The 11,396-nt window shown below is 33.4% G+C and overlaps 2 protein-coding genes across 2 annotated transcripts; one reads left to right on the forward strand and one right to left on the reverse strand.

Moving 5' to 3' along the window:
• The first annotated feature begins 2,760 nt into the window (after positions 1-2,760).
• Positions 2,761-3,547, forward strand: LOC107017132 (RING-H2 finger protein ATL80). Its single transcript, XM_015217406.2, has one exon. It carries the CDS (start codon positions 2,874-2,876, stop codon positions 3,408-3,410), a length of 537 nt encoding a protein of 178 aa, XP_015072892.1. The 5' UTR covers positions 2,761-2,873; the 3' UTR covers positions 3,411-3,547.
• Positions 3,548-4,536: 989 nt separating this feature from the next.
• On the reverse strand, positions 4,537-10,293 carry LOC107017901 (monosaccharide-sensing protein 2). The gene is made up of 6 exons (XM_015218186.2): positions 9,930-10,293; positions 9,613-9,738; positions 8,349-8,909; positions 6,686-7,626; positions 5,907-6,094; positions 4,537-5,185 (listed from the first exon to the last, which is right to left on the reverse strand). The coding sequence occupies exons 2-6, from the start codon at positions 9,689-9,691 to the stop codon at positions 4,741-4,743; spliced, it is 2,214 nt and encodes a 737-aa protein (XP_015073672.1). The 5' UTR covers positions 9,692-9,738; positions 9,930-10,293; the 3' UTR covers positions 4,537-4,740.
• Positions 10,294-11,396: the final 1,103 nt, after the last annotated feature.

An 11,396-nucleotide genomic window follows, 5' to 3' on the forward strand; every position in this document is an offset into this window, starting at 1 on the left:
TAAATCTCTTCCTTGTCAACCTTTTTCTATATTCAAAATCGAATACAGAGACATCTCATTCTTGGTTAAAACAGTATTATATTTTGTAGTGGTAAAGTGGTGGAAGAAAGTTTGACTAGTAACAACTTAGAGCTGACCCACAAGACGTTCACTTGAGACTTGTGTTATGGTATTCGTAATTTTGAAAATTAATAAGACTAATTATTATGGAAATAGAATAAGAAAGGAAGTAGTTAGTTTACGTTTAAAACTACTGCAATAATTAGGCTGATGATATATTAGAGATGTTTGGCAAAATTTGCCTAAAAAAAGGGGGTGGGCAATTGTGAATACTAATCCATAAGTAGTAAAGTTTGGTAGTTTTTCTGTAATTGTTGGAATCCAGAATTGCCCTCTTGAGTAGTACTGACAATGTTAATTTGTTATGGCAATTGCTTTTTATATCACTGTCCTGACTTTAGACTACACTCACAAGTAGAATCAACAAAGAAAAATTGTAGATTTTTCTCAATTATTTGGCCATGTCATTTTTCTATGGCAAGAGCAAAAATGACCTCAAAGAATAACACTGGACAGTGAAATTAAGATATTTTATATAAACAACTTCACATTGTTACGACTAATCTTTTGTCATTTCTTCTCTATGATAAGTATAACGGTCTCGAGCGGATAATATCACTAGTAAACTGAACGAGTAAAGTACATTGTTAAACTCTTATTATAATTATGTCAACATCAACATGTCTATATCACAACCCAATTCCCCATGTGCTTGCAATCTAGTAGTAGTAACATAATAAAGTCATTTCTATTAATCTAACTACTAATTGATGCTGTTTTCATCTTTTATATACCCAAAAAAAAAAAAAGATGTGATGACTACAAATCAACAAACTCCATGATAAGTTGAATAGCTTAATAAGTACTTTATATGGTTCACTTAAAATTTGGCACACAACAAAAAGCTAATTAGATTAAGTTAAACCCTAAAAGAGGAAATAGGGTTATATATATTGCCTTTGAATTTATTTGGTACTAGCTAGGCTAGGCTTTTTACACTACTACTTCTACTTCACTTTAATTTGGTTCTTTTATCATCAATCATGTTCCTCTTATTGGCTTGGCCTTTATGAAAAGGACTTTTGCAAAAACAAATATTTTTGTAGAGAATAAATTCAAAAGTTATGATTCCAAGTTTCATAGTATTGAATTACGTGAAAAAGTTCTTCTAGTTTATGTTATCAAGTTTATATTTAAAACGGAACTCTTTCATTAGCTCTTGCAATAATAATTATGCTTCGATCATAAACAAATTGAAATTGACTACATACATTTGTACTATTCTATTTAAACTCATGTAATTATCACATCAAATATATTTAAGTTAATATATATAAGTAATTAAGTAATAATTATTATTATTATTATTATATCATAAGTTTTTTTTAGTAAGACTAGACATATTCACTTATATCCACTTTTTTTTTCCTGGATAAATCATAGTGCCATATATAAACTTTAAGCTTTTTGAGACTTCATATTATTTTAGGTCTATCTTGTTCCTTTTAATACCTTTAATTATCTTAATTTTACACAAACAACTTGATATATCTGCAAATCAATACAAGACATGATTAGACTATTATTTTAAATATCTTTCTCTCGTTTTATCCTTTGATATAATGATATTTGCACTTTTTAAAAAATATATATTAACTACAAATTCATGCATCTATATCTCTTATCTAAAAAATATTACTATATTTGAGATTCAGTGGGTCACCTGATAAAATGATCACATGAAAAGATATAAAGAAGAAATATAAAAATATAATCTCAAATTAGTTAGGAGCGTGATTATAAACATGATGCTATTTAGTTAATAACTATTTAATACTATAAGATTCTTTTTTTAAAAAATAGAAAACTTCTTTTTGATCATTTAATTATAAACTTTCAAATTTTGTTTAGACTTAGACTTTAAAATTGAAGAAGAGCTTTAAATTTATAATCATGATTAGATGTGTGCAAAAATTGAATCGATCAAAGTGTTATTGGTTTATTGTTATTAGGTTATTGGATTAATGATTTTATAAAAAAAATTGTTGGGTTATCGATTCGGTATTGGTTTTTAATATTGGATTATTGGGTAAATCAATAACCTATTAAGACTAATAATTTACTACTTTTATTTGTACAGAAATATTATATATTCATTTCAATATCCTACTGGTTACTATATTTGTCCTTTAACCTTCAATTTACACATTATAATGATTTTGAGTTTACAATTTTCACATTATACAAAACGTTAAAATCTAAAGCAAGAACTTTATTCGTATTAATTTCTCTCTGATTTACTCTCGTATAGTTCTTTTCATGCTTGTTATTATTGTTCCAATTTTATGAGCAATTTGTAAAGTTATATTATTGTGTTTTTGCATCAAATTTGTTAGAAAAATCATATGTTTATTTTATAAGTATTATCTTATTGATTAAATCGAAAATCTAAACGTTTAAGAATCGAAACCGATAAATCAAAAATCGATAAAGAAATATGTTATTGGTTTAAGATATTAATCAATAATACATAAAATCAAAGCAAATCGCTAACCCAAACCCTAACTCCAGCTTCATAAATTTCAATAAAGACGGATCTAGCACACAAGAAGTGTGACTTTGACTCCATTCGTTTCCTTTCTTTATCCCAAAAATAATTAATAAGATAAGTATGTTTTACAAAAAAGGTTATTGCTTAAACAGTGTACGTGACTCCTTTATAAAGCTTAAAAAAAAAAAGAGCTACCAAAATCAGATAGTTTTAAGCGCAACGTTTTGTTTCTCTCTTTTAATTAAGCTCCGACACTTTCCTCATGAGTAATTCTGATCCATCACCGTCTGCAACCACCGGGATCGGTAAAGTCGATTCTGACTTCGTCGTCATCCTCGCCGCCCTCCTCTGTGCGCTCATTTGCGTCCTCGGACTTGTCGCTGTTGCTCGCTGCGCCTGGATCCGAAGGATCTCCGCCAGAGCAACCGGAAATTCCGTTTTTTCGTCACCTCCAGCTAATAAAGGTTTGAAGAAGAAGGTTCTCAAGTCGCTTCCGAAGTTCAGTTACTCAGCTGAACACGCCGCGAAATTCTCTGAATGTGCAATTTGTTTAGCGGAATTCGCAGTCGGAGATGAAATCCGAGTGCTACCGCAGTGCGGCCATGGATTTCATGTAGGATGCATCGATACCTGGTTAGGCTCGCACTCGTCATGTCCTTCTTGCCGACAGATTTTAGTAGTGACGAGATGTCATAAGTGCGGCGAGTTGCCGGTAGCAAGCTCCTCCTCGTCAGCTACCGTAGCTGAGCCGGAAAGCCGATTACCTGGAAATTATCATGTAAATGCATTTCTACCGTAAAAATTAGGCTGTGTGTATATACTATATTAACTAAATCTCATGTATATTCATTCAGCCCTACTATATCAATATCATCAATTTTAGGGTTACATAAAACTACTGTTACAATTTATTAACAAAGATGATTGCTGTTTCAATTTCTTGTTTAGCGGCCGTCAATCACCTTTCCGCTTTTGTTTTCCCCGTGAGCCATATTATTTTTGAAGAATATTGTCCAATGCATCTCCATTAACAATAAATCTATATTTTAAATGTTAGCTATTGTTTGTACAAGTTGTAGTGGTGAGGTCGATAAAGTTGGTAAACCACCAAATTAGCTACCAAAAACGTTATTAGTTAAATCCCATTATCAATTATAATCAAATGAAAATGTTACAATTGACAAACGATAGAATTAATTAACATAATAACCTTTAACTATTATAATAATAATGTAAGGATTAATTTTTCTCCTAGTGGTAAAATATAGTAGTATATTATTTATTCCCTTTTAATGGGAACCGTCCAACGTAGTAAATAGGGAGGACCCATGAAATCCCACTATTATTAATTAAAATGCCTAGTTCTTAGTTACAACTTACAACTTTATGTATAAATATATAGTAATATTAGTTTCCACTTAAATAAAAATAGTTAATCTAACTCGTAAATTCTACCACTTAGGGTTAGGGTGGGTCAGCTTGAAATTAAACGAGTTCCCATTGGAATTTTGTCACGGTTGACGATAAGTATAAACGTCACGGAAACAGAAAGGAAACGTTAGACATGTGAAGCGCAGGATAAGAACGAGGAACAGTTTTTATGGTAAAAGGTAGAGTGATTGTAGGGATGAAGACAAGAGTGGTTAAGAGCCTTTCCAGGAGACATGTAATAAGCATGTCTCCATTTCCTACTTCATTACGAAAAAATATTTCAAAAATTGGTAATAAATTAACCTTATTTAAATGTCTAAGACAACAACAATTAGTATGTGAAACTAATCACCAAAATAAAAGAACAATAATATCTAACATAGACATAAAAACGACATATAAATGAAGAAACTTTACTACATACTTGTGTACGCGGTTGAGCACATTTTAAACTTCAATTGAGATGTCTTTTTTTGGCGAAAACATTAAAAAGCTTGGAGGAAAAAGAAAGATACTAATTTGGACATTGTGATACATCTCAAAATGGTGGACAAATATATTAATAATTAACTATTGAGAAATGCCAGTACCAGATGGATGTAAAATGGAGGACACCTAGAGAGAATAACATTTTTTTATTTTCTACAAATTTTACTACATACTTGTAGTAAATCGGACACAAGCTACCTTAAAACTAACTACTCATGCTTTGCGATAGCAGCTTGTCTTGCACCAACAGCAAAGAACTCTGTAATGACTTCTAAGGGCATGCCTTTGGTTTCGGGAACCCTTAAGAAGACGAAAATCCAAGAAATGACACAGACAATGGCATAAATACCAAACACGCCAGATAAACCAATCGAGTTGAGCATCACAGGCAGAGTGTAAGTCACAATGACATCACATATCCAGAAGACGAGAGCACAGATGGCGATGCACAAACCACGAACCCTAGTTGGAAAAATTTCTGAGCAGAGGATATTTGGGATGGGTCCATAGCCCGTCACAAAGAAACAAAAGTAGAGAATCACGCAAATAGTAGAAACGACTGCATGAGCTACACTTCCCAGGTTGACAGTGTTACCAATGACAAGACAGATGAGTGATAGTATGAGAACAGGAATAGTGTACAGCAGCAGCGACCTGCAATTTATCATTTTAATGACACATTCTACAGCATAAAATAAATAATATAACGATGAAGAGTTTGTATTTTTTTATTATAATCAATCAACAATAACATACACACTGTTTATCCACTAGTGGCAACTAGGGTGTACATGGACTTTAATTATCTCTACCTAGGAAGGTAGAGAGGTTGTTTCGATAGACCCTCGACTCAAGGAAAAACATTTTCAAACAAGTTTAAGATGATATGTGGCTTGTGTATTGTCAAGTAGGAAACAGAAAATATATTAAGTAATACTAGTCGAAAAGTAAATTAGACAGAGAACATCTCATATACATCTAAACTGGATTAGTTTATTGAATTTGAATTATTGACATGTATAAACTTTGAGTAACTAATTATTTACAGATTGATGTCATCTTTGTGGTGTAAATTGGATAGAGGGAATACTACCTGTCATGAAACACAAAATCAAAAACTAACCAATTTGAAATTTAGTCTCATTGAAGATAGGGCATCGATTTTCCAACCTTGGATATATATATATATATATATATATATGGATGGAAAAAGTCCGAGGAGACTACTACAGCCGATATAAGGAAAAGATATGGTCCTACATGCAAATCGAGACTCACTACACATATTTTATGGATTTTCCAGCAATAAATCTTGAGGACATAACCAAAACCATCCTCAATCTAATGCAGAAGAAAGGAATCAAGAGAACATTACCTTCTGCCAGCCACATCCATGAACCGCATTGCAATTGCTACAGAAGGGAGCATCAGGAAGTTTGTTAACGCACTGATGAGGAAGGATGCTGAGTCTGATGCGATGCCAAAGTTAGAAAGAAGAACTCCTACACCTGCCTGCTCAAGGATTTGAGGAGTGTAGTACATGACTCCATTTATACCGGAGAACTGCAGATAAAATATTACAGTCGTAAGATGGCAACATTCCAAGCCTTGTTGTCTAATGACAGTGAGCGCACAGTTTTGCCTAAATAATTTGGGATTATTAATTACAAGGTAGTTCTCAGTATAAAAACTAAATAATGAAGTAAATACAGAAGAAGAGACTCCGTAAAGATAACAAAGGAAAATACACTAATGGAGAAAATAATTCATCCCCACCCTATCGACAAAGTTGAACTAAACATGGAAAAAAAAAAACTGTATAAATGTTTGTTGCGAGTATAATAATGCTTCAGATAAAACACACCAAAATATTTCCTTAAAACTTGTATCTGCTTCCAGATAAGTGATATGAGGATGTACTGTCTAGTTTGGTCATGTAATCCTTACATCATCCTATGCTAATCACAATCACAATCCCAAGATACTTATATTTAAAGAAGAAACAGAATTCTCAACTCCAAGGATATAATATATAAAACTAAGTCCATTTCGTAGGCATTCAAACACAGCATGCTGAAATTTTGTAGCTATCAAATTTAATCCTAGTAAAACAACCAAAAGAAGCAACAGAATGACGAAAGAATAATACTTTACCTGTTGCAATATTTGAATTCCAATTCCAACTATGAGCGCTCGCTTGACTCCTGGTTCAAGAAGAGCAGCCCAACTCGGACCTTTTGAAGCAGTTTCAGATGGATGGACCATTGCTGGTCCCACAGGATGCTGATCCATAAGTTCCTTAGAGTAAAGTGCAGGCTGACTTACCAAAGCCGCAGCTTGTATGAATTCACCATCTTCATGAATATCGCCACCAGGAACTGAAACGAGAGACCCACGTCGAGAGCCAGGGCCCGCCTCCTGATGCAAATATATCCTTTTGAAGCCTCCTTCTTTAGTTCCATCTTCACCTTCCCTTTCAGACCATTTCCATGCCAACTGCCAACCACCACCAATGCCCATGCTGCCTACACCCTCTCCAGCATTGCCTTGCATTAGGCTGCTATGCCGCCTCACGCTCAGAGTGCTGCCATGGGGATGAGGGACTACGGTTTCCAAAGCGGTTGTTTGACGTGATATCAATGGACTTTGTAGATTGTCATCAGAATCTGCACCGCCATCCGAAGGATAATCATCGCCTTCTCTCTGCAGACTCTCCTCATCCCAGTGATCATCTTTGACATGAGGATCCATGGTGCTGATCATGCTTCCGAAATTGGGGAATAGCATGCTTCTCATACTTCCTGTATCAGGGAGCTTCTCATGGACACTACCAAATAGAGTCACAAGAGGATCCATAAGAGGCACACTCTGCTGCACCATGCTCCCTTGCCTGGACACAAGAGCTAGACTACTCTGTCCAGTAACTGGCTTGGCCACCCACGAGAGGCCTTCCTCTGGGCCGTACAACTTGATATGATCTTTGTCAGTAGCCAGGTCCTGATCCTCAGTAAGCTCATCTGCTGGACCAATGATATACTCTTCTATTGATGGTTCAATGCCAACTGCCAAACCCTCAACAAGCAATGCCATCTCCCCTATGCACAGAATAGTTAACAAAATCAATATGATGAAATCAGTGTCTTTAACAAATAGGAATCACGAGATGAATATGAAAGAACTTAAAAGAAGAGTGTTCTACTGACTAGAGAACCAGAGAGAGAGAGAGAGAGAGAGATGGTGAGCCTTATTGCCTCCAAGGAAATAAAACCTAAAAGGAAGGAATCAGGGAATATTGGATGGCGTTGGTAGGTATGCATATTGTGTTTTGATATGGTATGATATAATGAGTGTTCTCCAGTTCCTGATTTCTCACTTATATGGAAGTAACTAAAATAATTCATGAAAGATAGTAGAATCTGGGAGAAAGAAAATATAGAAAATGAGTGATTACAAATCAATAAGCCAATCGATAAGCAAATCTGACATTTTTCATTAAAAAAATAAACTTTGAAAAGAATTTGACAAAGACAGGCACTGACTGAATAGTGGATAGTTAAGAGGGGTAAAAAATGGACAACGATAAATAATAGAGGAAACTCAAGTTTAGATGCATTCCTATTTTGGGAGCTACTCCATAGCAGATTGTGAAATCAGCATGAACGTTACAAAAAGAGTTATACTAAATATTCATACCACTACTTTCAGCGATCTAATAAAATCCCTGAGAAAGCACAACCCACAGTCAACATGTTCTGAATATTTAAACAGCCAGCTGACACAAAAGGGAAATGTTTCCAAAGAATAGCAGATAGCATACCTGAGACATCCTCTATGCCACGCAATTTCTGCAAAACTTGTTTTGCCTCGACCATTCTTCCTTTACTGACTAGCCATCGAGGAGATTCCGGCAAATAAAGTACAACTAATACGAAATAGATAAGAGAAGGAATTGAAAGAACACCCAACATCAATCGCCAACTCGGCGCTGTCATCAAGGACATTCCGAAAATCATGCAGTAGGCCAAGAACATTCCACCAGAACCAGTGAACTGTGGAAGAGTATTCAGTGACCCTCGTATTTCTGATGGAGCAGTCTCAGATATATATAGGGGGACCAGAGTAACCGCTAAGCCAATTCCAAATCCATCTAATAGTCTAGCTATAAGCAGGACATAGACATTAGGGGACCACAACATTATTAAGCCACTAAGGAAATAAAGCATGGATGACATAATAAGCATAGGGCGACGACCAATGCTGTCAGCTATGGATCCAGAACAAGTTGTGACAAGTGTGGCTCCAATGAGTGACATCGCAACAATAAGTCCTTCCACTGAAGCATCCAAAGTAAGCTCCTTCTTTATGTAAACAACAGCTCCTGCAGGTTTGAATTGTAGAAGACTTAGAATACCAAACATGTATAAAACTCTTGTAGGGCTATAATTCTGCATGTTCGTGGAAATAATGCAACTAGGGAAACACAACGGTAGAAAATTCTACTCCCTTCGTTTGAACTGTTTGTCTTACTTTCCTTTTTAGTCCATATAAAAAATAATGTTTTTGGCCACTCTTTACTTCTAACATTCCACATGACATGACATGACATGTTTAAGACTGACCACAAGATTAAAGAGCATTTTGATATCTTCTATATATCTTTAGTTTAAGATTCTTTACTTTCTTAAACTCCATGCCAAGTCGAAACCAGAAGGTCAAATTGAAACCGACAGAGTACAAAACAAAATGCAAGAACACTTACATATCATTAGTTGCAGATCTATACTGAAAAGAAAACTCTGCATTGACCTATCTCGCAACTTCTTTAAAATAAAAAATTCAGTATATGCTATTCCACCACAACAATTTAAGAAAGATAACAATTCAAATTCATTATATGCTATTACACCACAACATTTTAACTAATTGGAAAGATAACAATTCAAATTCAGTATATGCTATTCCACCACAACGATTTAACTAATTGGAACGATAACAATTCAAATTCAGCAAATGCTATTCCACCACAACAATTTAACTAATTGGAAAGCTAACAATTCAAATAAAGAGTAAACAATGTTTACCAGCAATAGTAGCATTATCCCAACCCTGCAAAAAGTTTCCAATTGTCGCGGCAAGCGCAACTAACACAGCACCATTCATCTTTTCCAGTACAAGTAGCACACAAGTCAATCAAATTTGAACTATACCTGCAAATTTAGAACACTTATAACTCAATACACCAAAACCACAGATCTAAACTTCAAACTACAAAATTACCATTAGTAAAAACTATACAATTCTTGAAAAAAACTAAAATCATATACATGGGAAAGTTTTCATTAATACTAACAAGTCTAAAAACAGTAAATTGAGGAATCCCAAGTAGAAAAGATTATACCTTTAGATGGCTGAATTCGATTAGAGAAGGTTAAAGCCAAAAGTAGTCGAGCCCCAGCTACTATATACTCAAAATTCAACAAGAACAGAAAGGGTATACTCTAAACAGTTTGGAATTGGAGTTAATCAGCAGAAAGAAAGATTTCCCATTTCAGAAAACAGCACAAACAAGTTTGGATTTATGAATCTTTTTGGCTAGACAAAAAGGGTGATAAAAACAACATAAACAAAACCAACCGCCTTTCAACATAAACCTAAGACATCATTAAAAAGGTTTTGTCTTTGTAAACCCCAGAAGCTTAAACTGAAAAATATCTTGAAGAAAGTTTTGATCTTTTTTTTTTTTTTTTTGGGGTCCAAGATTTAATTTTTTTTTTTATAGTAGAAATATAGTGGTAGTAAGCTAAAGGGGGGAAAAAGAATAAAGAATAAAGAATAATTAAAGTTAAAGATTAAAATGGAAGTAGCAAAGAAGACAAAAAGGGAACAGCTAAGCTTGACCTTTCCAGGTCCTAAATGTATCTCAATTGTGTTTTGTGTGCCTCAAATTATACTATTTTCCATTACTCCAATTTCATAATCATTTTTTAGTTTTAAAGCTAAAGTTCTTCTTTTTATGTGTTGTAAAGAAGTTTAATGGTTAATAAAGTAGAGTCTTTGATTAAGATGAGTACAAAATTATAGAAAGCAAAGGTAGAATCTTTGATTAAACAAAAATTATGTATACAACCTGTTTCATTTATTATTATTTTTGTTATTGTGAAGTGTACGATAACTTGAATTTATGATTTGTAGGTTTGATTCATTAATATTGGTATCTTAGTCATCCATTAATATTAACTTTAAAATATCCTTTAATTTTCACTCAACTATATATACTCATGGTATCAAAATTTTAGTCACCTAATTATTATTACGAGTCTCATATGTTTTGCTAGCTATGATAGAATAAAGTTATCTTATATAAAACACTTCGAAATTGTTAAAAAGAAAAGGTTAAATGGGAAGAGAAGCTAAAAGTTAATTGTACATGTGATTTAAATGAAAATCTTTCTTAATTAATGATTTTATGAATATGTGATTAAATGATTATATTTTTGGATCATTTTGAAACTTTAGCCTTGATTACAAATGAAACTAATTTTGTGGCATATGTAATAAATTAGTAAGAGAATCATTGATTCTAAATTAAATTAGCTAGTGCAAATTGATGTGATGTTTGCCAAAACAAAAAAGAAAATTGTAAAAAGTTAAGTCGCATCATGGATGTTTTAGAGCCGTTGGCATTTGATTATTGCTACTAATAATAATAGTCTTAACATAAAGTAAAATCCCATTATTATCATAACCACTCTATTGATGTTATTTTGGCAAAATTAAAAGTTAGAGATGAAGTCAAAAATTAAATTTTGTAAATTTTAAATATAATTTAAGTGTTGATATATATATATATGAAACTTCTTTATAT

The sequence above is a fragment of the Solanum pennellii genome, chromosome 4 (genome assembly GCF_001406875.1).
Source record: "Solanum pennellii chromosome 4, SPENNV200".
NCBI lineage: Eukaryota > Viridiplantae > Streptophyta > Magnoliopsida > Solanales > Solanaceae > Solanum > Solanum pennellii.

Excerpts from the sequence above, each read along its gene's own strand:
- LOC107017132 (XM_015217406.2), top strand. The coding sequence starts at position 2,874 with ATGAGTAATTCTGATCCATCACCGTCTGCAACCACCGGGATCGGTAAA.
- LOC107017901 (XM_015218186.2), bottom strand. The coding sequence starts at position 9,691 with ATGAATGGTGCTGTGTTAGTTGCGCTTGCCGCGACAATTGGAAACTTT. Across the intron at positions 8,910-9,612 it reads GGATAATGCTACTATTGCTG|GAGCTGTTGTTTACATAAAG; the intron begins GTAAACATTGTT and ends TCAAACCTGCAG. Across the intron at positions 7,627-8,348 it reads TGGCATAGAGGATGTCTCAG|GGGAGATGGCATTGCTTGTT; the intron begins GTATGCTATCTG and ends TTCTGTGCATAG.